This window comes from Carcharhinus amblyrhynchos, chromosome 24 (assembly GCF_965287045.1).
Source record: "Carcharhinus amblyrhynchos chromosome 24, sCarAmb.v2.hapA, whole genome shotgun sequence".
NCBI classification, from domain to species: Eukaryota; Metazoa; Chordata; class Chondrichthyes; order Carcharhiniformes; family Carcharhinidae; genus Carcharhinus; species Carcharhinus amblyrhynchos.
The window spans coordinates 31,382,173-31,408,830 of record NC_137347.1 but is presented as its reverse complement, the minus strand read 5'-3'; the positions used below and the strand labels follow the sequence as shown (position 1 = coordinate 31,408,830).

General features: G+C 44.4%; 1 protein-coding gene across 2 annotated transcripts in view; it reads right to left on the bottom strand.

The window, feature by feature from the left end:
* The window catches only part of ubxn11 (UBX domain protein 11), a 56,124-nt gene extending 44,524 nt beyond the window's left edge, over window positions 1-11,600 (bottom strand). For both annotated transcript variants that reach the window (XM_080211598.1, XM_080211597.1), the window contains exons 1-6: window positions 10,848-11,600; window positions 4,938-4,975; window positions 3,626-3,727; window positions 2,545-2,645; window positions 2,344-2,398; window positions 1,709-1,779 (exon numbers count right to left, since the gene is read on the bottom strand). In XM_080211598.1, coding sequence (XP_080067724.1) covers window positions 1,709-1,779; window positions 2,344-2,398; window positions 2,545-2,645; window positions 3,626-3,727; window positions 4,938-4,975; window positions 10,848-10,921 — 441 coding nt within the window. In that variant the 5' untranslated portion in view covers window positions 10,922-11,600. The remainder of the gene's footprint in view (window positions 1-1,708; window positions 1,780-2,343; window positions 2,399-2,544; window positions 2,646-3,625; window positions 3,728-4,937; window positions 4,976-10,847) is intronic.
* Between the last annotated feature and the right edge of the window lie 15,058 nt (window positions 11,601-26,658).

The following is a 26,658-nucleotide window of genomic DNA, read 5'->3' as shown; positions in this document are numbered from 1 at the left end:
TTAAAATTTTCTTGCTCAACCCTCACCTTTTTTTTTGCACTCCTATATTTCTTTACTAAATGCTGCATTGGTCACAGTGTCTATAAACTTGCAATGATTGGCCCTCCGCTGCTTTTGCCTTTCTGTATTTGTTGCAGCCCCACTACCTTGGAGCTATCCTTAGCCTGCTCATTATTTCTCTAGTATTGCTGGCAGCCATTTCCACGCCCTGCAAAATTTCCACAGCCTTCTTAAAACTTGATGTGGCTTCCCCCAACAATCAATCCTGAATGATGTTCTTGTTAATGTTGCAGACCAGCCTATCTCTAAGCATATCTTCTAAAACTGCTCCAAAGTCACATTGTTTTGAAAACTGGCTTAATTCTGTCATAAAGTTAGCGACCAACTGACTTGCTTTTTGAAAATGGCTACTGAACAATCACTGAGGGCATTGAATTATGGTGATTTTGGACCAGAGCAGCTAAATCTGCAAAACAAATTTCCCTGGTTTCCTTGGCATGGCCAGATTCCTCATCAATTTATAAATCTTCATGTCACAAACATTCAGGAGGGTCGAACACCACTTTGCCTCATCTTCTATTTGATGTGCTAGAAAGAAATGCTGCAACATTTCCACATATTCAGCCCAGTCCTTACTTTGCTCATTGAACTCACAAACCACCCCGAACATAGCCAAGCTGCTGCTAACTTGAAATCCTGTTGAATAAATTCACGATGTAAATAGCTACTCACTGAGTGCAACGTCGTGTTACCATGCTGAATATCAATAACTGTTCTCTCTTCACTAGCCTTTTTCTCCTTGTCACCAAACAGATGTGGTAACTTGAGGCTACAGATAAGGTCATCAAATGCACTGTTTAAAGAATTATCTTCTTTATATAAATAAACAACAAAGTTTAACAATAACAGTAACTCAACAAAACAGTAATACCTAAGAAGATAGGAGGACGAGTTAAACAGGTCTTGATTGCAGAACATTCTCTTGTGCCCACCAAATCCTGCACATGCTCAGAATCCTCAACAGTCACCAGTAAACCAATTGCATAGGAGGAAGGCTTAAAAAAACACTCTACTCAAAATGACACTCTTAATACCCCAAATTTTGGAAATCAGCTCCAAAACAATGACAGCATACTCAGAATAGGTCCTGTGAGCATTAGTACTTTCACTTTGGCAATGAAGCACCTGGCTGATTGTGTATTTAAGGGCCTTGCTGTGTGTCAATTTTTCAACCCTGTCAACTCTTTCTTTTCCCCCCAGTGAGTTCCGCAAAGCACAGAATTAGAGACAGAATTCTAGGTTAAAACTGTAGCCACTGTTAATTTAACATTAAATGTCAGATCCTCCCTCCCAAAAGGTTTCCTACTCGCTGAGGAACGTGCGTGCTCAGGTTAGCAGCAGGAAGTTGACAGGTTCTTGACTGCTTCCTGGCACACCGGCGGTTTCAGATGCTTCAACCTTTTGCTTGCACAGAAACCTATCCTCCTTGACATAAAATCCTTAAACTTGCACTACCTCTACACAACTCACCTTTGTACCCACACACATCCCCAAGCCCCCCCAAACCCTGTAGCATCAGACTGGGGGAGGGGAATGGAGTACAGTATCACAGGAATAAGCAAAGAGCAAGAGACAAGAAGGTCATGGAAAGGAATGAGCTTGAGTGTGAGAAATAGTGCAATGAATCTTGGTTCTAATTTTTTCTTACCTCCATTTCCCACACTTGATTCTGAAGCTGAAGTAATTTTTCCAGCTCCTGTTGTCTTTTGGGCTTATCAGCTGTGAGGAACAAGGTCAATAAAGGGAAACAGGCTTAATAAAAGACACAGCTCCCAAACTTTCTCTCCCTCATCCCGCCAGACCCAGCTCTCGATCCAGTTAAAACTGTCCCTGTTTAACAATACCCTGCAGAAAAGATTCCTTATTTTGCCTGGGATATTCCAACTCTATTGCAGGTAGAAAAATCCTCCCTATTTACTCCATCAAAAGCCCATGTAATTTTGCAAACCCCTACTAAATCTGCTTCAACCTTCTCTTTCCTAAGAAGAACAACACCTGCTCCTCTAGTCTCACTGAAGTCCCTCATTTCCGGTACCATTCTGGTAAATCTCCTCCTCAGCATCTCTAAAGCCTTAACATCTTACCTAAAGTAGACAAAATATGCATAAAAGGTCTGCTATCTAGTCATGAGGCTTGGTGTCATGAGTAAATTTGACAATACTGCAATTAGCTCTGTAGCTGCTATAAATAAAAAGCAGAAGCCTCAACAGAACTCTGCACCCCACATTACATTTCACAGCATGAGAACTGGATGCAATTTTATTTTTGGTAATGAACCTTTACCATTGGATAGTTGGAGTAAACTCAGCTTTTCTTCTAGCACAGCTATTTTCTGGTTCTGTCAAAAGAGAGAAAATACGAGTGAGCCTCTGTTGAATACAATACTTCAATGTCTCAGTGTAATGACAAGTGGGTAGCTGGCAGACTTTTTTGTGGTATTGGTTGTGAAATTCCAACCTGCCATTGCTTGCAAAACTTGCTCACCTTCTTGCTGATTTCCTGTGCCTGGCTTCGGACCCGTTGTTCCATCTCGGTTAGCCGTTTCACCATTTTGGACATGAGCTCAGTGTCACTGAGACTCGAGTCTGGAGTCACATAAGCAGAACATTAAAGAAAAAAGCAAACATTAAATGCATTATAACAACATTACCTCAACATCCTACATTCAAGAGCATCATAGAAATCTACTTAGAAGTCAGCCCCTTGTGCAGATATAGTGTCAGATTAAAACTCATGGTTCTAATCCCATTTTTCTACTGGCCCCTATTGTCTTTCCGTCAACTTCTGCCCATGGACTCAATGCTTACATTGATTTTGTTGTTAGCCAGGCCCCATCTCTCTACCACCTCTCTTGGCCCTTCCATTCTGTGATGTCACGCCATTTGTCTGATATCCAGTTTTGGATGAGCTGCAATTTCGTTCAGCTAATCTTTCGAAGATTGTGGCTGTCCTCAACAACATTACATTTGCTTATGACTCCACCTGTTCTCCCTGGCCAGATGGCGTCCTGCTGAGCCAGCCTATTTGAATCCTCCACATTGTAGTTGACCCCAAGATTAGCTCTGACCCACACCTTCTCCATCACGAAGATCTCCTACTTTCTCCTCCATGTTATTTGCCATTTCCACTCCTGTCTCTGCCTAATCCCTCCTGAAACTCCCATCCAAGCCGTTCCCATTTCAAGATTCAACTACTGCCATGCTCTGCTGGTCAACATCCATTCTTTGCACTCTGAACACTTCCTCTCAATCTTATTGCTTGTATGAATGCTGCTGCAATCCCTGCCCTCTAATCACCCTGGCCACTAATCCTCTGTGAAACTCCTTTCCCTACAGAGCAGTGCCAACAGGGCTACTGAATATTTTAAGACTGAGTTAGATGGACAAGGGAGTCAAAGCATATAGGATATAGGAAGGAAAGTGGAGTTGATGTTACAGTCTGATCAGCCAAGATATTAATGAATGGGAAAGTACGCTTGAGGGGCCATACGGCCTACTCCTACTCTTAATTTGTATATGTTTTGGTTTGTGTTCATATGTTCATTCCTCTGTCCTGCTATTTTTACCTTTTGCCTTTGATCTTGATGAAGAGGAGAAAGTAGAAGCTGTGGAAGAGTGTGACCATGATAAAGGAGGCAGGATTTCACTCAGCAATGCAGCCTCATCATCTGCAGCAAGAGACAAATGTTTTCAGAGACTACTGTTTTGCTGTATTTTTAGCACCAATTTGCACCAAACACTCCCAGGGCAGCTACAGCAACACAGCGGGGGTTAAATACCGAGTAAAGCACCCTTGACACCATCTCAACAATATACCATAAAATGCACATCAAAACCACCTTATCAACCAAGGCAGTCAGAGTGCCAAAACCAATGTTGGCTCAGTGAAGTCCTGCTCTTGGTTGGGTTTCCATTGATGCACATTGTGCTCACATCATAGGAATATTGCTGACTTTACAAGGTGTGCAGAGAACTCAGCACAAATGCAAAAACACTGTTTGCAGTACATGCCTTCTTGATCCATAGAAACAGACATTTAGCAAAGCAATCACTACTGTCCATGAAGCAGGGCAGAAAGAGACTCTGGAGTTAAGCAGGGATTCTGACCATACAGGCCACAAAGGGAGTTTTAAGGAGGCTTTCGAAATAGGAGGACCGAATTAAAGGTTGCTTAATTAGAAAATCTATTAAAAACCAACCAGCCCACCACTATGGGAACCACTCTAAAGTGCCTTTGGCTGCATCTACCTCCAGGCAGACAGAGATGCCTGCCTAGAACACTGACCCTCTGGTTTGCTACAATCAAGCAATTGAACTACTCCCCATCACACCTGGAAACAGGAGTCATAGAATCCTAGAATCCCTACAGTGCAGAAAGAGGCCTTTCAGTCCATTGAGCCTGCACGGACAACAATCCCACCCAGGGTCTATTCCCGTAACCCCATGTATTTACCCTGCAAATCTCCCTGATGCTGAGGGACAATTTAGCATGCCCATTTCACCTAACCTGCACATCTTTGGACTATGGAAGGAAACTGAAGCACCTGGAGGAAACCCACGCAGATGCAGGGAGAACGTGCAAACTCCTCACAGACAGTGACTCAAAGGTGGAATTGAACCCAGGTCCCTGATGCTGTGAGGCAGCAGCGCTAACCACTGTGCCACCCCACAGGAGGCCAACTGAAAAGTCCCAGTCAGCCTCCAGGCACAGTGCATCTGGAGGGTCGGCAGGGATCCAGCTGACCTGCTGCCAGGGATCAGGCAGACCTGCGGCCAATCTTTCTGGCAAATCCATGTAAGAAGGGCAGTCCCTTAGGCAGACCTGCTGCCTGGGACATCAGGAATAGATTTTGAACGTGTCTGTTTCGCCTTCCTTACCTGTGTAGCACTCCTTTTCAAAGCACACTGTTCGGTTGCTGTGGAAAACACAACAAAAGGAAGTAAAACAATGGCACTCATGAGGTAGTACTGACAGTTCCACAAAGGCAAGTTCTTCTTTTATTTCCCCATTCAGTGATTTGAAAAGAAAGAGGAAAAATATTTTGGGAATGTACAAAATGAAGAATTGTATATGATTACAATTGGTTTTGAGGTGTTAGCTTGTCTTAATGGTAGCATGCTTGACTCTGAGCCAGGAGTGAGCATGTGGGTTTAAGCCCCTATCCTAGAAACCTAAGGTCTGGAGAGAGACACAAATGCGTCTCTACCCAATTAGAGTGACAAAGAGAGAAGCTTGGTGTGCAATTACTACACTTGGATCTCAAGAAATTGCAAATAATGTTGAAGTTAAAACAAAAGCTGAAAATACTGATTTTGAATGATTGGAAAATATTAATCTGTGGTGCAGACAGTTATGAAACATGTTGCACGAAGGGGCTCTGACACAACTGGAACACAAAATGTATTGAAATGCTGGGAAATGCTGGGAGGGTGTGGAGAGTCTAAAGAAGGATCTAGATAGGCTGGGCGAATGGGCCAGGAAATGGCAAATGGAATTTAATGTTGGCAAGTGTGAGGTGGTCCACTTTGGTAGGAATAATGGTAGGAAGGATTATTACTTACGTGGCGAAAAACTGCAGCAGGCGACGGTGCAGAGGGACCTCGGGGTCCTTGTGCATGAGTCGCAAAAACCCAGCTTGCAGGTGCAGCAGGTGGTCAGGAAGGCGAATGGGATGCTGGCCTTCATAGCGAGGGGGATTGAATATAAAAGTAGGGAGGTCTTGCTGCAGCTGTACAGGGCATTGGTGAGGCCGCAGCTGGAGTACTGTGTGCAGTTTTGGGCGCCGTACTTACGCAAGGATATTTTGGCCTTGGAGGGAGTGCAGAGGAGGTTTACTAGGCTGATACCAGAGTTGAGGGGGTTGAGCTATGAGGAGAGGCTGAATAAACTAGGCTTGTACTCGTTAGAATTTAGAAGAATGAGGGGAGATCTCATTGAGACGTATAAGATGATGAATGGGATGGATAGGATAGAGGTGGAGAGACTCTTCCCGTTCAGAAAGGGCAGTAGGACTAGGGGGCACAGCCTCAAGATAAAGGGGGGGTGGTTTAGAACGGAGTTGAGGAGGAACTTCTTCACTCAAAGGGTGGTGAATCTCTGGAATTCTCTGCCCGTTGAAGTGGTGGAGGCTGCCTCGCTAAATATTTTTAAGATGCGGGTTGATGGGTTTTTGATAAGAGAAGGGATTAAGGGTTATGGGGAGAGGGCGGGAATGTGGAACTGAGCCACGACAGATCAGCCATGATCTTATTGAATGGCGGGGCAGGCTCGAAGGGCTAGATGGCCTACTCCTGCTCCTATTTCTTTTGTTCTTATGTTCTTATGAAAGAGGAGTGAAATTTCTTATCTGCTGTTGTGCAAAGTTAGCGATAGCAAAACCACAGTCTGTCAGTTAGAATGTGACTAGGTGGCAGGGGGTACTGTTCACTGTCAGCCATTTCCTAAAGACAAGCTACACAGTGGTCCCTAGGTGCTGTGTCACAGTATTGAATTTAATCATCTGATTAAAGGTTATCAATATAATCTTTATATAAATGCAAGTTTGTTATGATCAAATCCAATATGGAATTTAAGAAAAGATGGCTTTATCCAGAGTGACTGGAAGGTGAAACTTGTTGCCACAAGAGTGGCTGAAACAAATAATAAGCAAACATTTAATGGGAAACAAGTTAAACATACATGTTGATGAGATGTGGTGGATGGGGAGATCCCTGGTGGTCTAGTGGTTATGATTCAGCGCTTTCACCAGCGTGATTTGGGTTCAATTCCCGATCAGAAAAGTCATGGTGGATGGGAAGGAGCTCATGGGGAACAAAGACATTGGCATAGATCAACTGGCCACTCTCTGTGCTGTACACTAAATGGAAGGCATCTTGAAGGGAACTGCTTGATAGAGCAGACGCAACACGGTTTCATTAAAGGGAAGTCGTGTCTGACAAATTTACTGGAGTTCTATGAGGATGTGTCTAGGGCAGTGGATAGAGGAGAGCCGGTGGATGTGGTCTTTCTGGATTTTCAGAAGGCGTTTGACAAGGTACCTCACAAGAGGTTATTGCAGAAGGTCAGGGGACATGGAGTTGGGGGTAGGGTGTTAGCGTGGATAGAGGATTGGTTGTCAAATAGGAGGCAGAGAGTGGGGGTCAATGGGTGCTATTCAGATTGGCGGTTGGTGACTAGTGGGGTGCCCCAGGGGTCGGTGCTGGGGCCTCAGCTATTTACCATTTATATAGATGATCTGGAGGAGGGAACCGAGTGCAGGGTGTCGAAATTTGCTGATGACACCAAGATTGGGGGAAAGGCAAATTGTGCGGAGGGTGTGGAGAGTCTGCAGAAGGATCTAGATAGGCTGGGCGAATGGGCCAGGAAATGGCAAATGGAATTTAATGTTGGCAAGTGTGAGGTGGTCCACTTTGGTAGGAAGAATGGTAGGAAGGACTATTACTTACGTGGCGAAAAACTGCAGCAGGCGACGGTGCAGAGGGACCTCGGGGTCCTTGTGCATGAGTCGCAAAAACCCAGCTTGCAGGTGCAGCAGGTGGTCAGGAAGGCAAATGGGATGCTGGCCTTCATAGCGAGGGGGATTGAATATAAAAGTAGGGAGGTCTTGCTGCAGCTGTATAGGGCATTGGTGAGGCCGCAGCTGGAGTACTGTGTACAGTTTTGGGCGCCGCACCTGCGCAAGGATATTTTGGCCCTGGAGGGAGTGCAGAGGAGGTTTACTAGGCTGATACCGGAGTTGAGGGGATTGAGCTATGAGGAGAGGCTGAATAAACTAGGCTTGTACTCGTTAGAGTTTAGAAGAATGAGGGGAGATCTCATTGAGACGTATAAGATGATGAATGGGATGGATAGGATAGAGGTGGAGAGACTCTTCCCGCTCAAAAAAGACAGTAGGACTAGGGGGCACAGCCTCAAGATAAAGGGGAGGCGGTTTAGAACGGAGTTGAGGAGGAACTTCTTCACTCAAAGGGTGGTGAATCTCTGGAATTCTCTGCCCGTTGAAGTGGTGGAGGCTGCCTCGCTAAATATTTTTAAGAAGCGGGTTGATGGGTTCTTGATAAGAGAGGGGATTAAGGGTTATGGGGAGAGGGCGGGAAAGTGGAACTGAGCCACAACAGATCAGCCATGATCTTATTGAATGGCGGGGCAGGCTCGAAGGGCTAGATGGCCTACTCCTGCTCCTATTTCTTATGTTCTTATGTTCTTATGTAACTCTGTGTAGTATAACATTGAAAATGGTTATTGATAGGTGTTTGATTTTTCACATGGCAGTGCAGAGACTGTGCTGACTTATCTGCAGTCACTGCTCACCTCTCATCTCTTGGCGGCAAAAAAAAGTGAAAAAGCAGAAAGTCTCTTGAAAACGGGAAAATGTTCACATTGCACAGAAATATTCACATGCTCTATAGATATTTCAGGATCAGCAGGTCATGGGTTAAAGCATCCCTCTCGAGACTTGAACACGTAATCTTGGCTGACAATTCACCACAGCACTGAGTAAATGCTACACTATCAGAAGTGCTGGGGGTGATTCTCCCCCAGCCCTCTGCGCTGAAGCGGAGGCAGTTTCCTAGCTTCCCACTGGGTGCCATGGCCTCCGTGAGACTCCAGCTGCTGGATTTCAGGCAACATCAGCTTTGCACCAGAAATCGGCACGGAGCTGTATAAATTATGCTAATCACGATTAGCATGCCATTAGCAGGCCTGGAACTGAAATCTCCGGGCCTGCTAGCATCTCTGCCCCCGCCATGAGTATTTCACTCCAGTGGGGTTTACAATAGCTCCCCACTTGCAGGGTGCTGGCGGCCGGACCCAGTGAAGTGGGGGGGGGTGGGGGGGTGGTGTGCATCGTTGCCCCCCCAGGAAGTTGGGGGTAAGAGGGGTGTCTCCAGACATTGCCAGCCTGGCACTTGGGCCTCCTGCCACTACCCAAGGGGCATCTTGACACTGCCAACCAGACATCAGGGAGTGGGACCAGGGAGGGGCGGGACCTCTGGGGGTGATGGGTGGGGGTGGAAGGTCCCGATGCCATGCTGCAGAGGGATCACTGACAGAGGGAGGGAAGCCAGCGATCGGGGGTGGGCGTCGGGGTGAGGGGACTAGGACTGGGACTGCTGGGAGATGGGGGGTGTGGGGGGGTGTGGCAAGGCTGGCCCGGACACGTTCTGGGGGGTGGGGGGGGGTGCTAGTGATCAGACCGTGAGGAGGTGGGGGAGGGGAAGTCGTATGGCCAGTGATGGGGTGTTTGCTATGCTGGCCAGTGGTTGGGAGGCTGGCAGTGTGGGGCCACTGTGCATGCGCCGTTCTCCATGCTGACAGATTGGTGCATGCGCAGTGGCCCACTCAGCACTGTACTGCCGGCCCCTCCTGCAGGAATAGGTCCCGCCCCAGATTTTCATGTGAATCAGGCAAGTACACTCTGCAATGTGGGAGATTCATTTTGAAACTCCTGCTGAAAAAACTTGCAGGATTTACTCCAGATTTATGAGAGTTCGACACTTGAATTTTTTTTAGGAGAATTGCCCCCGCTATCTTACAGAGGATCCTATTGCACAATTGGAAAAGCAGGGGAGTTTTCCCAAGTGTCTAGCCCAAAATTCAGCCCTCAGACATTGCTAAAGCAGATCAGCTTTAAGCGCTTTAGGATATTCTGAGATCCTGAACAAATAGAAAGTGCCTCAGCTCAACATCTCATCTGAAAGACCCAGGATTTGGTCTTTGCTTCAGATATTGTCACCCCACTCATCCATCTTAATTTCAAACTAAATCACCTTTCATCACTCTGCAAGACCATCTGAGTCTAGAAGCGCCATGGACACAGTTTGAAGACCATATTCCTGGGATATTATTCCATATTTGGTGGCGATCCTGCCTGCCTGACAATACGTTTATTCCTCCATGTAGCTGGGAGAAATCCAAGATCAATACTGTCTGCCTGGACTGCAAGCCAAGTCCAGGTGCTAGTATTTTTAGTAGGAACCTGAGTATTGTCTATTCATTCTCTATATGACATATTTGGCCATTGAGGAAGTTGGAATCTATTGTAATAACTTCCTCAGGAAATATGACAACATCCTATTAATCTTTCTGTATTAATATCAATGCACAAGATAGCACAGTTAGCTAAACTGCATTTATGTAGCACCTTTCATGGCCTTAGAACATCTCAAAGTGCTTTACAAGCAATAAGCTTTGTTGAATTGCAATGATATCCTTACACACAGCAAGCTCTCACAAACAATAACAAGATAGCCAATCACATAGCCTGTTTTTGTTTTTTAAATTGATGCTGGTTGAAGTATAAATATTGGTCAGGACACCAGGAAAAAAATTTCTTACTGTTCTTCCAATAATGCCAAAAAAACTTGATCTTTTGCATCTCTGGTGGTACAGCACACTTTCAGTATTGCATGACGTTAGTTCCTCATCAGCATGATTTTGTCTTTACTTTAGTGAGCACAAAGGTTGGGTGGAACTGGAATATTGGAAGTGACTAGTTGGAGTTTCTTTCCTTTATTGGATTGCTGGAGAGCTCACAGGTTTTGTGAAGGAGCTGGGAAGGCTGGCGGACCACCCAGTATTTTGTCACACAGTCTTGGTTTGAATGAAAACAGGGAGCAAACATGCAGTTTTATAAAGTGTGTAGTAAGGCACGGCAGAGTCATTTCAACAGGATGAGGTGTGACACAATGCTAAACAATGTCACCGAAGATGAAATACAGGGTTAACTTCTACCTGTTTATGTACACAAAAGGACAGAACAGAGGAAGGAGCGAGGACTCACTCACCTGTGATCCTGCAACTCTGGCAGGTTGAGCGAGACTTTCCTTAACTTTCCTAGAGATGCAAGTGGGGAACTCATTGTGTTCACAATACCTGCTTCTCAGTCCTCTTACTCACTTTGCCACTGACCACAGCCCAAAATCCTGTCCTCCGCTGACCACTGCCCAAGATCCTGTCCCACACTGATCACTACCCTAGATTCTGTCCTCCGCTGACCACTGCCCAAGATCCTGCCCAAACTGACCACTACCCTAGATCTTGTCACCCACTGACCACTGCCAAGATTCTGTCCCACACTGACCACTGCCCAAGATCCTGTCCCCACACTGACCACTATCCAAGATCCTGTCCCCACACTGACCACTATCCAAGATCCTGTCACCCACTGATAACTGCTCAAGATTCCGTCCCACACTGACCACTATCCAAGATTCTGTCATCCACTGACCACTGCCCAAGATCCTGTCCCACATTGATTACTGTTCAAAATTCTGTCCCAGACTGACCAGTGTCCTAAGATCCTGTCCTGCACTGACTACTGCCCAAGAACCTTCCCCCCACTGAGCAGGGTTTTGTTCACTATATTCCACACTGACCAGTGCCTCGGACACTATACTCCACACTGACAGTGTGAGCAGGCACAGCCCAGCCTCTAGCTGCCCAATGCCTCTAGCTGTCCTGTACGCGGTGCTCCAGCCCTCGGCGGGTTACTGAGCTTTCGGGGCTGGCCAATGTCTCGGACTCCAGCCACGGCCGCAGCATTGTTTACTGTGTTGCTAGGACATCCAGTAAGCAAGCAGCTGATTGGCTGAGCCGAGACCAAACCAGAAATAAAACTGCAAACTGATTGGCGGAATTTCGGTGTTTGTCACTATCCAATCACAGGCCACACATTTTCACCTTGTCATTGCCCCTCTGACCACCAAATATCCAATCACAGGACAAACATGTTCACCAGTCCGAAACCAAGTATCCTCATCCAATCACAAATCAATAATTCTCACCCAATCATAGTTCATAGTCATTCCCATCTAATCACAGATCAGACATCTTCAGCCAATCACGGATCAATCATCCTCATCCAATCACAGATCAATCATCCTCATCCAATCACAGATCAGTCATCCACATCCAATCCTAGACCTATGATCTTCATCCAATCAAAGGCCAGAGATCCCATTCAACCACAGACCAGTTCTCCTCATCCAATCACGGACAGATCATCTTCACCCAATCAGAGACAGGTATTTTCACCAATTGTTGTCCATGGACCTGAATTTGCAGGGTCCGAGGATTTGCAGTTTCAACCAAACATCTTCACCCAACCACAGACCAGGCATCTCCATTCAGTCAATGAGAGGGCAACACCACTTAATCATAGGCCAGTTATCTTCGGACAATAACAGTTCACCAGTGCTTAGTTTAAAATATAAATCTACTCACAAATAAAGCTGAAATCTCTCTGCTCTGAATAAAGCATTGAAGAAGAGTCACACAGACTTGAAGCATTAATTCTGTTTCTCTCTCCACAGATGCTGCCAGACCTGCTGAGTGTTTCCACCATTTTCTGTTTAATTTCAGCTGAAATCTTTATAAGGACAACATTGTCATCAGCAGTTCCTCAAAACGAAGATGATGTTTGTCAGAGTTCATAATTTGTGTATCCTCAGATCAAGTCAGCAGGTCGATCTTGGAGCCATAGATCCTTGGGCGGAGGGGACAAGAGTTACCCTGAAGAAATAAAAACAGAAAATCCTGGGAAATCTAGCCACTGTGACGATAGTGTACCTTTAAGAAATGTATTTGTGTCATGATTCTTGTGAAGGGAATGTTTTAAGCTTCAGCTCTGCTTACAGTGCCTATTTGTCTGCTCCAGGCAACAAACCTGCTAAGAATGCAGAAAAACAATTGCTCCTAGTTCTTGGGGTGTTTATTTTAATCTGAGTTAATGCAGTTTTTTTGGGTTGTTGCCTGGTGTTTCAGAGTAGGGTTTAATTAGGTTGATTGACAAGAGCACCAAGTGGGAGGCTTTCAAGGGAAAACTGAAAAGGTTGCAGGAAAGACATGTGCCGGTAAAGAGGAAGGATGGGAAAGGCAGGATTAGAGAGCCGTGGATTACAGGGGATATTGAGGACTTGGTCAGGAAGAAGAGAGGGGCATATGTTAGGTCTAAGCAACTGGGAATGGAGAGAGCACTGGAGGAATATAGAGAGAGTAGGAGGGAGCTCAAAAGAGGAGTTAGAAGGGCGAAAAGGGGGCATGAAATGGCTTTGGCAGATAGGATTAAGGAAAATCCAAAGGCATTTTACTCTTATATTGGGAACAAAAGGATGGTTAGAGGGAAAATCGGTCCTCTTAGGGACAAAGGAGGGGAACTGTGCATAGAGTCTGAGGGAATGGGGGAGATCCTGAATGAATACTTTGTGTCGGTATTCACAAAGGAGAGGGGCTTGGTGTCTTGTAATGTCTTGGAGGGAGCTGTAGACCAGTTGAAGGAAATATCCATTACAAGGGAGGAAGTGTTAGGGTTTTTAGGCAGCATAAAAACTGATAAAGCTCCGGGGCCTGATGGCATTTATCCCAGGCTGCTTAGGGAGGTGAGAGATGAAATTGCTGGGCCTCTGACACAAATCTTTGTCTCTTCTTTGGACACAGATGAGGTCCCAGAGGACTGGAGGATAGCTAATGTGGTACTGCTGTTTAAAAAGGGCAGTAGGGATAACCCTGGTAATTATAGGCCAGTGAGTTTGACTTCAGTGGTAGGAAAGTTGTTGGAAAAAATTCTTAGGGATAGGATATATACACATTTGGAGAGTTGCGATCTGATTGGGGATACGCAGCATGGCTTTGTTAAGGGGAGGTCTTGCCTTACGAATCTGGTAGAATTTTTTGAGGAGGTGACAAAAACAGTTGACGAAGGACGAGCCGTTGATGTCGTCTATATGGATTTCAGTAAGGCGTTTGACAAAGTCCCTCATGGTAGGTTGGTTGAAAAGGTTAAGGCTCATGGGATACAGGGACAGGTATCTAGATGGATTGAAAACTGGCTAGGTAACAGGACACAGAGAGTAGTAGTGGAAGGGTCCTTTTCTAGCTGGAGGTCTGTCACCAGTGGTGTGCCGCAGGGCTCAGTGCTGGGACCTCTTCTATTCGTAATATATATAAATGACTTGGAAGAGGGCGTACGTGGTGTGATCAGCAAGTTTGCAGATGACACAAAGATGGCAGGATTGGCAGATAGTGAGGAGGAGTGTCAGGTGACACAGCAGGATATAGATAGGCTGGTATATTAGGCAGATAAATGGCAGATGGAATTTAATCCTGATAAATGTGAGGTGATGCATTTTGGAAGGAATAATGTAGAGGGGAGTTACATGATAAAGGGTAGACCTATTAAGAGTATAGAAATGCAGAGGGACCTGGGAGTGCAAGTGCACAAGTTTCTGAAGGTGGCAACGCAGGTGGAGAAGGTTGCGAAGAAAGCTTATGGTATGCTAGCCTTTATAGGAAGGGGTATAGAGTACAAGAGCTGGCGTCTAATGCTACAGTTGTACAGAATGTTGGTTAGATCGCATTTGGAGTACTGCGTCCAGTTCTGGTCACCTTACTACCGGAAGGACGTGGAGACCCTGGAGAGAGTGCAGAGGAGGTTTACCAGGATGCTGCCTGGTATGGAAGGACTGGGTTATGAGTAAAGATTGGGTAAACTGGGGCTCTTTTCCTTAGAAAGATGGAGATTAAGGGGGGATCTGATAGAGGTGTATAAAATAATGAAGGGTATGGATAGAGTAAACAGTGGCAGGCTTTTTCCTAGATTGGAGGCAAATATCACGAGGGGCCACGGGCTTAAGGTGAGGGGGGAGAGGTATAATTTGGATGCTAGAGGGAGGTTTTTCACCCAGAAGGTCGTGGGAGTATGGAATGCACTGCCAAGTAAGGTGGTGGAGGCAGGCATGCTGGACTTGTTTAAGGTTTACTTAGATAGACACATGAGCGAAACAGGGATGGAGGGTTATAGGACACTGTTTTAAATAAGGATCAGAGCCTCGGGACGTTCCTGGAAATCAACTGTTACATGTGTTGATGTTTTTCTCTTTTACTCTGCAGGAGTGTCGGTCCACCTTGTTGTCTAACGAGGGGCATGCACACGGTGGGTCGTGCGTGGGCTGCTCTTGAATGTTTCCAGAGTAGCCTAGTACTTCGCGTCGTTTGCGTATGCTTAAAACTGGACCAGCAGATGGGCACCACGACAGCTCAGTGACTATCACTGTTAGCTGTGCAGATACATGGATTTGGGCCAGTGTCTGAGGGAGTTTGTGCATTCTCCCTGTGGTTGCGTGGGTTTCCTCTGGGTGCTCCAGTTTCTTCCCATATCCCAAAGATGTGCTCTTAGGCTGATTGGTGTAACAAATTATTCTCCCCTTAATCCAGTTTCCAATGGGGGTACCAGCAGGCAACGGTGCAGAGGGACCTCGGGGTCCTTGTGCATGAGTCGCAAAAACCCAGCCTGCAAGTGCAGCAGGTGGTCAGGAAGGCGAATGGGATGCTGGCCTTCATAGCGAGGGGGATTGAATATAAAAGTAGGGAGGTCTTGCTGCAGCTGTATAGGGCATTGGTGAGGCCGCAGCTGGAGTACTGTGTGCAGTTTTGGGCGCCGCACCTGCGCAAGGATATTTTGGCCCTGGAGGGAGTGCAGAGGAGGTTTACTAGGCTGATACCGGAGTTGAGGGGGTTGAGCTATGAGGAGAGGCTGAATAAACTAGGCTTGTACTCGTTAGAGTTTAGAAGAATGAGGGGAGATCTCATTGAGACGTATAAGATGATGAATGGGATGGATAGGATAGAGGTGGAAAGACTCTTCCCGCTCAAAAAAGACAGTAGGACTAGGGGGCACAGCCTCAAGATAAAGGGGGGGCGGTTCAGAACGGAGTTGAGGAGGAACTTCTTCACTCAAAGGGTGGTGAATCTCTGGAATTCTCTGCCCGTTGAAGTGGTGGAGGCTGCCTCGCTAAATATTTTTAAGAAGCGGGTTGATGGGTTTTTGATAAGAGAGGGGATTAAGGGTTATGGGGAGAGGGCGGGAAAGTGGAACTGAGCCACGACAGATCAGCCATGATCTTATTGAATGGCGGGGCAGGCTCGAAGGGCCAGATGGCCTACTCCTGCTCCTATTTCTTATGTTCTTATGTTCTTATGTACCATAAGCATAGACATGGGTCGAGGGTGGGGGAGGAAAAACACATTGTTAAGATGGCGGTGTGGGCTCATTGGGCCGAAGGGCCTGTTTCCCGTGCTGTGTTGTTCTTTGTTCTTTGTTATCTGCAAATGGGAGGAGCTAGGCTTACAGTGAAATAAAGCAGGCAGTTTCTGTATGGATTTGCAAGGAGCAGCAGTTCTTCTCTTTCTTTCTGGAGGCTGAAGTTGAGGTGTGCTAGAAAAATAGGTACCTCTCTCCAGAGATGTTAAAAGACTTGAGGACTGACAATATACGTAAGCCAATGTGTTTTTGCTAACTGATTCTGAAGGGGCATTTAAGGCTATGAGAAGTATTGCTTAAATTGGAGCTAATAGAGATAGGCTAGCAGTGAAGAATGTATCTTGTCACATTTAACTGTTTCAACTAGTAAAAGCTATGTTAATTCATTTTGTTACAGTAAAACTGTTTGTTAAATAATTTTGATTTGATTTATTATCACATGTATTAGTATACAGTGAAAAATATTGTTTTTTGTGCGCTATACAGACAAAGCATACCGTTCATAGAGAAGGAAAGGAGAGAGTGCAGAATGTTGTGTTGCAGTTGTAGCTAGGGTGTAGCAAAAGATCAACTTAATGCGAGGTAGGTCCACTCAAAAATCTGATGACAGCAGGGAAGAAGTTGTTTTCATCGGTTGGTCTCAGACTTTTGTAAATTTTTTCTCAATGGAAGAAGTTGGAAGAGAGTATGCCCAGGGTGCGTGAGGTCCTTGATTATGCTGGCTACTTTGCTGAGGCAGTGGAAGTGAGGACAGTGTCAGTGGGTGGGTAGGAGGCTTGTTTGGGTGATGGACTGGGCTTCATTCATGACCCTTTGCAGTTTCTTGTGGTCTTGGACGGAGCAGGAGTCATACTAAGCTGTGATAGAACCAGAAAGAATGCATTCTATGGTGCATCTGTAAAAGTTGATGAGAGTTGTAGCGGACATGCCAAATTTCCTTAGTCTTCTGAGAAAGTAGAGGGATTGGTGGGCTTTCTTAACTATAGTGTTGGCATGGAAGGACCAGGACAGGTTATTGGTCATCTGGACACCTAAAAATATGAAGCTGTTGACCATTTCTATTTCATCCCCATTGATGCAGACAGAGGCATGTTCTTAGCTACACCTCCTGAAGTCAATGACGGTTTCCTTCATTTTGTTGACATTGAGGGAGAGATTATTGCTGCTGCACCAGTTCAGCAAAACACTTTCTTGTACTTGGTCTCATCATTGTTTGAGATCCGACCCAGTATCATCAGCAAACTTATTAATCAAGTTGGAGGGGAATTTGGCCACACAATCATAGATGTGTAAGGAGTATAGTAAGAGGCTGAGAACACAGCCTTGTGGGGCACCAGTGTTGAGGATGATCATGGAGAAGGTGTTTGTTGCCTATCCTTATTGATTGTGATCTGTGGGTTAGGAAGTTCAGGATCCAGTTGCAGTGCCCCAGCCCACAGGGGCAAAACAAAGTTTGTTTTGATAAAAGCTTCCAAGTGGGACAATAGAATCACACCTGGAGTGAAACATCTTGTGCTAACACTAAGGCCAAAATCAGAAAAAGTTAGTGTTTAGGCTAACTTCATAGTGGCCCTTGGAATTTCTGAACTGGTCCCTATCACAGATCTGGTGGCATAGGTTCATAGATATTTGCAGCACAGGACAAGGCCATTCAGTCAATCATGCCTGTGCTGGTCAACAAAGATCAAACAACACTAATTCTATTTACCAATACTTGGCCCAGGCTGTTGTCACAGCAAAAGTGAATATCTAAGTATTCTTAAATGTTACAAGTGTTTCTGACTCAACAATTCTTTCAGACAACGAGTTTCAGATTCCCATCAGCCTGTGGATGAAAAGGTTTCTCCACTCGCCTCTTAGATTTCTAACTATAACTTTAAATCTTTGCTGCTGCTGATATATCCCTGGAATGGAAAAAATGCCTTCCTATCGATACCATCCCTGCCCCTCATTATCTTATACACCTCAATCAGCTCCCTGCTCAACTTTCACTACTCCAAGAAAAAAAGCCTCAGCCTATCCAAACTTTCCTAATAGCTCAGACCCTCAAACACAAGAAGCATCCTGATGAATCTCCTCTGCAACTTCTCCAATATAATCACACCCTTCATATAATGTGATGACCAGAACTGCATGCAGGACTCCAGTTGTGGTCTAACCAGTGTTTTATACGGTTGCAGGATGAGCTCCCTGCTCTCAGAGGTGGACGTACAATGGAACACATCATCCCTAGGCACTGGGCCCCGACCAATGGGGGGCCCCATACAGGCCGGTGTCTGGAGGGGCACCAATCAGAGCCTGAGAGTTCTGAAGTAGCTGATAGGAGCCTATCAGAAGGAGTGTAGAGCAACATCAAGCTCTGATTGGTTGAATCCACTTAGTGCAGGAAAACACTGATTTAAAGTCGCCGAGTTTATTCGGGATAAGTCTATTTCCATGATGATTTTAAATAGCAGTTGTGTTATTTATGTTGAAATCCAAAGCAAATCATGTTTAAAAAATTGAACAAAATCATGAAATTCTGCTGACTAAAGCCTCAGGACGGAGAAGTCACCACGGAAGAGTGAGTGCATCATGTTCTGCATGGTCTGTTTCAGGCTATCAGTGTCTCCCGGATAAAGAGCTTTCCACATGAGCCACATATGCCCATACAATTCGAAGACCATGCGCTGCTAGTTAAAGAGTTCATGAGCAAAGAAGGAGCCCATTCTGCAGGTCACATGTAAGTAGATGAGCTGCTTGCTCTTACCAGTCTGGGTCACTGTTGTCAAATTGCCCCAGTACCAAAATCCACTTCCAAAACCCTCCAAGACATCAAGGCCAGAGCATCCGAGCACTCCCTGGGAAAAGTTTGCTCCCCAGGAGCTGGAACCTTATTATTGCAATCTCATCACTCACCTGATGAAGGAGCAGTGCTCTGAAAGCTCGTGACACCAAATAAATCCATTGGACTTTAACCTAGTGTTGTGAGACTTCTTACTGTGCCCGACCCAATCCAATGCTGACATCTCCATATTAGGCAATCTAGAACAGTGGTTTTCAACCAATGTGAGAACCTTGCAAGTGTACCATAGGGGAATGCTAGTTTGGAGGTGTTCTTCAAATAAATAACTTGTTCCAGGAGAACGTGTCAGTATTTTCAGTTGTTTCCATTAGAGTGAGTCAGGCCTTAGATTTTGTTTTCCAGAGAATGTGTCATATCGTTCGAAGCAGAGTGTGTTACCGTTTGGAAATGTGTCAGTGCATAGAAGTGATTGTCCCACGATAATTTGTCGGCATTTAGAGTTTATTTCCCCAGGACAATGTGTCGGCATGGAAAGATTGTTTAAAGAAGAATATTTGGGAAATAAATGGACATAATAGTGAGAGGAAACATGGCTTTTTTAAGGGGGAGGATGTGTCTCACTAACTTGATTGAGTTTTTCCGGGAAGTGACAAAGATGATTGATGAGGGGAGGCCAGTAGATGTTGTCTACATGGACTTCAGTAAGGCTTTTGACAAGGTCCCTTATGGCAGACTGGTGCAGAGGGTGAAGTCGCGCGGGATCAGAAGTGAGCTGGCAAGATGGATACAGAACTGGCTCAATCATAGAAGACAGAGGGTAGCAGTAGAAGGGTGTGTTTCTGAATGGAGAGCTGTGACTAATGGCATTCCTCAGGGATCAGTGCTGGGACCTTTGCTGTTTGTAATATATATAAATGATTTGGAAGAAAATGTAACTGGTTTGATTAGTAAGCTTGCGGAAGACACAAAGGTTGGTGGATTTGCAGATAGCAGATCAGAGGATATAGCAGGATATAGATCGGTTGGAGATTTGGGCAGAGAGATGGCAGATGGAGTTTAATCCCAACAAATTTTGGAAGGTCTAATAAAGATGGGAAATAAACAGCAAATGGTAGAAGCCTTATGAGTATTGATAGGCAGAGGGATCTGGGTGTACAAGTACATAGGTCACTGAAAATGGCAAAACAGATGGAGAAGGTAGTCAAAAAGACATGCGGCATGCTTGCCTTCATCGGCTGGGGCACTGAGTTTAAAAATTGGCAAGTCATGTTGCAGCTTTATAGAACTTTAGTTAGGCCACACTTGGAATATAATGTTCAATTCTGGTCTCCACACTACCAGAAAGATGTGGAGGCTTTGAGCGGGTACAGAAAAGACTTACCTGGATGTTGCCTGGTATGAAGTGCATTAGCTATGAGGGGAGGTTGGAGAAACTTGATTTGTTCTTCCTGAATGATGGAGATTGAGGGGCCACCTGATAGAAATCTACAAGATTATGAGGGGCGTGGACAAACTGGATAGTCAGTGTTTTCCTAGGGTGGAAGAGTCAATTATTAGGGGGCATAAGTTTAAGGTGCGAGGAGCAAGGTTTAAAGATGTACAAGGCATGTTTTTTACACAGAGGGTGATAGGTGCCTGGAACTCACTGCTGGGGGAGGTAGTGGAAGCGGATACAATTGTGACTTTTAAGGGGCATCTGAACAAATACATGAATAGGGATTGAACGATATGGTTCCCAGAAGAGTTGGGGGTTTTAGTTCATTCGGGCAGCATGGTTAGTGCAGGCTTGGTGGCCCTAAAGGCCAGTTCCTGTGCTGTAATTTTCTTTGATCAGAATTTCGAGAATGCTACCTGGAGTATTTTGCAATATGTTAAGGATTTTGCCAGGGCAATACTCAAGAACTTGAGCTTCTTACCAAGAGATTATTGCCCAGAGATGTGTCAGGGGGTAGAAAAACGTCCCTGCAGAATACATCAGAATTTATGATTTGTTTCCAATGTCAGTGTTGAGAGATTTCTACCTGGAGTTTTTTTTAGTTTTTATATTTTTCCCAAGGATACTGTGTCAGCATTTAGAGACTGTTCCTCGGAGAATGTGTCAGTCTTTTGTCAGTATTTAGAAATTGTTCTCTGGAGTACTTTTCATTATTTCAAGATTGCTCCCCCAGAGAATGTGTTGATGCTTCGAAATTGTCCCAGGACAATGTATCATTTCGAGTTTGTCACCAGAGAACATATCATTATTTACAGTTTGATTCCAGGCTATTGTGTCAGTGTTTTCAGATTGCTGTCTGGAATCATCTCATTGGGATTCATGCAACATCAGGGATTTGTTCTCAACTTGGTGATTTTTAATGTGTAGCAGGAGCAGAGGCTTTGACCTGATTTGATCAAAAGTAATGGAGCAAAGTTTGTAATCGATAAATCATGCCATTTGAAATTTGTGCTTTTTAAAACTGTAAATATTTATTGAATTGTCCCAAACGTTAAATGAGGTTTTCATATTTTGTTCTGGGTGGCACAATGGCACAGTGGTTACACTGCTGCCTCACAGCGCCAGGGACCAGGGTTTGATTCCTGGCTTGGGTCACTTGGGTGTGGAGTCTGTACATTCTCCTCTGTCTGAGTGGGTTCCCTCCGGGTGCTTTGATTTTCTCCCACAGCCCGTAAGAGGTGCTGGTTAGGTGCATTGGCCATGCTAAGGTCTCCCTTGGTGTGCCTGAACAGGCGTCGGAGTGTGGCAACTAGGGGATTTTCATAGTAACTTCATTGCAGTGTTAATGTAAGCCCTTTTGTGCCACTAATAAACTTTTATTAATATTCCTCTGATTGAAATAAAAACCTGTGACGAGGACAAAGGTGGATGAGTTTGTTCAGCTAAAAAAAAATACACGTTTATTGGCAATTTGGGAGCTGCACATCAATGTATCCATAACATTTCTACTAAGAATGTAACAGTTATTGTTGTGTTCCCAGTTCTGTCTTTTATTTGTTTCTATTTTGTGTTGTATTAAATGTGATGCTGGATGTTATTTCAAGAGAAATGTACCCAGTCTGATGCTCAACTGCATGTGTCATTGTTCTTCAGAAAGCCATGTGAAAACTGACAACCAGGTGTTTACACTTCATTAAGGATAATCACCCTGTTGGAGACCTTTAAACAGTTTGAATAATGTCCAAGAGACTTCATAATAAAAACAGCGTGTGAGAGTTACTGATAAAGATTGAGAGAAGTGTGTGTGACTGACTGAGTCGTGTGTGCGTAAAGGACAGAGATTGAGAAGAGTGTGTATGCAACAGAGATGGATTGAGTAAGTGTGTGAGTGCACAAGCAACTGTACGAAAAGAGGTTGAGGAGTCTGTGTGAGTGTGACAGAGTGTGTCTGTGAGTGAGGCAGAGAGATTGAAAGGATTGTGTGTGTGTGGGGGAGAGTTTGAGCATGTGTGGGAGATATTAGAGTGTGTGAGTGACTGAGAGCTCAACTGATTGTGGTCTAAAGTGTGTACAAGCACTGCATCAAGTTTTGGATTGAAATGTGTTTTTTTAAATAAAAGGACCAAACTCTGAGAAAACAGTGTTGCTGCCTCCGTAACAATGTGATTAAACAAAGGGGACAGGTTTTGGGGTGGGGGTGAGGGTGGGGGTGAGGTGGAGGGCTAGGTCTTGCAAAATTCTAAGTTTGACAGCGAAAGTAGAGAGCAGTCTGGTTTAAAATCGTCCAGGAGGTTGTCCCGGCTTTCAATTTTATTTGCAAGCAATCAAAGGTTATTTGATTATTTTAAATTTATATTGACTTGTAATTCTAAAGTACACCTTAGTGTAAGGGTGAATAGAAACTGAGCAGCATTTTATTTTTCCTCAGATCTTTGTATTGTATTCCTTGGGGACTAGTGTTTGTGTTACAGAGGAAAAAGACAGCTAATTATATATAATCCTGAGGGAGTGCTTTGTGCCAATCTCATTACTTTCAGGGCAAGCTGAGTAATTGAGTTAACCTGTGGTTTCTGTATTCTTCGCTAATTTATCAGGCTGACTCCCTTAATAATATCATTGTTGATTATGCAACTCTGCTGAATGATTAAGAAATACTGTGTTAGAAGATAAATACTGAAAGGATGAGTTGAAAATTTTCTGCAGTTTGCACTTTGTGTGAAATCACAATATCATTTTCATAGAATTCCTACAGTACAGGAGGAAGTCATTGGGCCTATTGAGTCTGCACCAACCACAATCCCACCCAGGAGCACACCTCCTTCATCGGGTGACTCACCTGATGAAGGAGCTGTGCTCTGAAAGCTTGTGATACCAAATAAACCTGTTAGACTTTAACCTGATGTTGTGCTACTTCTTGCTGTACTTTTGCCATGTTAGCCCTCTCATGGTTTTCCCATGTGGCAATGCTCTGCCCATCAGTCCACTGATATCCTCCAGCAGTTTACAGTTATCCTCCTCACTATTCACCACCCTACCAACTTTCATGTTATCCACAAACTTCTTGATCATACTTCCTACATTTAAGTCCAAATCATTCATATGCAACTCAAATAGCGAGGGCCCAGCACTGGAAGCATACTTTCAATCACAGAAACATCCCCCTATCATCACCATCTGCCTCTCAGACAATTTTGGATTTAACGTGCCATTTTGTGCCAATATGTGCATCTGTGAAGAGAAATAGAGTTAATGTTTTGAGACCAATATGACTCTTCATTCCATTTTCTGTTTTTAATTTCAGATTTTGAACATCCACAGTATTTTGCTTTTAGTTACCTTGAGGAGTTGGATTCCAGAGCCAGAATTCTGCTCTCTTGCCTTCCTTTTTCACTGCAGTGTTTATGCAGTCTATTTCAAGCTATGTTGCAGCTTATGTGATGAGGCACCAACATGTAATATGGTTTGAGGTAACTGTCTTCAAAGTACCAATGATTAGTCATGCTTTAGTCACGCATTGGGCAGCTTCATTGACACTTAAGTACAGCAAGTTTACCAATTAAGGTATTAAGGTTAATGTCAGCAAATTACCATGTTTGCCTCTGTGGTTAAAGGCTGTAGGTTTACATCACACTCTGGATATTTGAACACAAAATCCAGCCTTTCATTGCCGGCGCTACTCCTTTGGGTCACTTTCTTTCTAATTCATTTGCAAGATGTCGGCATCACTGACAAGGCCATTATTCACTGTTCATCTTTATTTGACCTTGACAAAGTGGTGGTGAACCATATTCTTGAACTGCACCAGTCCATGTACTGAAAGTATTCAAGGATGCTGCATGGGTGAGAGTTCCAAGGTTTTGACCTAGCGATGATAAAGGAATGGCAATATATTGCCAACAGTAAGAAGTCTCACAACGCCAGGTTAGAGTCCAACAGGTTTATTTGGTAGCAAAAGCCACTAGCTTTTGAAGTGCTGTTTCTTCATCAGGTGAGTGGGATTTCAGTTCACAATCAGGGCAAATAACGACACAAACTCAATTTACAAAATAACGGTTGGAATGTTAGTCTTTACAGGTAACCAAGTCTTAAAGGTACTGACAATGTGAGCGGAGAGAGGGTTAAGCACAGGTTACAGAGATGTGTATTGTCTCCAGCCAGGACAGTTAGTGAGATTTTGCAAGGCCAGTCAAGTAGAGGGGGTTACAGATAGTGTGACATGAATCCAAGATCCCGGTTGAGGCCGTCCTCATGTGTGCGGAACTTGGCTATCAGTCACTGCTCAGTGATTCTGCGCTATCGTGTGTCATGAAAGCCACCTTTGAGAATGCTTACCTGAAGATCAGAGGCCGAATGCCCATGACCACTGAATTGTTCCCCAACAGGAAGAGCACACTTTTACCTGGTGATTGTCGAGGGGTCTCTGCAAGACGTGCCAGATCATCAACACAGATGCCATCATCTCATGTGAGAACACCATCCACCAGGTACACAGTACATACTCTGGTAACTTGGCCAACATTGTCTACCTGATACACTGCAGGAAAGGATATCCCGAGGCATGGCATGTTGAGGAGACCATGCAGACGCTATGACAATGGATGAATGACCACTGCTCGACAATCATCAGGCAAAAGTGTTCTCTTCCTCTTGGGGAGCAATTCAGCAGTCATGGGCATTCAGCCTCTGATCTTCGGGTAAGCTTTCTCCAGGGTGGCCTTCACAACACATGACAGCACAGAATCGCTGAGCAGAGAGTAATAGACAAGTTCCGCACACATGAGGACAGCTTCAACCAGGATCTTGGATTCATGTCGCACTATCTGTAACTCCCACGACTTGCCTGGGCTTGCAAAATCTCACTAACTGTCCTGGCTGGAGACATCTCTTTAACCTGTCCTTAACCCTCTCTCCACTCACATTGCCTGTATTTTTAAACTTGATTACCTGTAAAGAAACACATTCCAACCATTATTTTGTAAATTGAGTTTTGTAAAATGCCCTGTTTGTGAACTGAAATCCCACTCACCTGATGAAGAAACCGCGCTTCGAAAGCTAGTGGCTTTTGCTACCAAATAAACCTGTTGGATTTTAACCTGGTGTTGTGAGGCTGCTTACAGTGTTTACCCCAGTCCAACGCTGGCATCTCCACAGTATATTTCCAAGTCAGGATGGAGTGTGACTTGAAGAGGAATTTGAAATGGTAATGTTTCCCTGCACCCTTCAGCCTTCTCGGTGGTAGAGGTCCATGGAGTTGGGAATCATGCAGTTGAAGAAACCTTGGTGAGTTGCTGCAGTGTATCTTGTAGATGGTACACATTGCATCCATGGTGCATCATTAGTGGAAACTGAAGTCCTATCTAGGAACATATTGACAGGAGGAGGCCATTCAGCCTCTCTAACCTATTCGTCCATTAAATTAGACAATATTTGATCTGCACCACTGCCCCATCTAACCATTCAGCTGCCGTAACCCTTAATATCCGTCCCATCAAAAATCTGTCAATCTGAGGTTTGAAATTTCCAATTGATTCTTGAGTCAGTCTGCCTTCTGCCCTCTGATATGGATATAAAAGGCTCATGGCACTTTTCTGAAGAAGAGTTGAAGCAAATATAATAGTTAATATTGCCCACTGAATTTGCTAGAAAGTGACTAATATTTAGAAGTTTCAATTACAAATAACCCACACGAGTGCAGAAAACAATATGAGCATTTAGATTTACAACAATAACAAACTGCATTGATTTGTTGCCTTTAGTGTAGTAAACTGTGCGTGGGTGCTTCACAGGAACAAATAAAAAGAAAGCATTCCATTAGCCTTTTTCATTATATTCCGGACTTGTTCATGATATTTTAATAAGCTATTTATCTGGACTGCCAAGTGTCCTTGGACGTCCACTGTTTCTAACTTTATTACCATTTAGAGATGATCTTACATTTACCTAAAATGAAATCTATCTGCCAGAGTTTTACCCATTCATTTAATCTTTGTAATATTCCGCTTGCTGCTTATAATACCACCAAATTAACAATTCTTTATATGTAGCCTTCTAATCCCATCATCTAAGTTGTTAACAAATATGGTTGCTACTTAAGAATCCAACATAGACCCTTGTGGAACACACTAGTCACATGCTACCAATTAGGGTACTTGCCCATTATCCCTGCTTTCTGTTTCCTGACATTCAAACAATTTCCTAACCAGGTCAATAATTTGCCAACAATTCCATGGATCTTGATCGCAGTTAATTTCTGATGAGGGACTTTATCAAATGTCTCTGGAAGTCACATAGCAGGCATTCAGAAACATTATCCATTATCTTTGTTACCTCCTGAAAAAG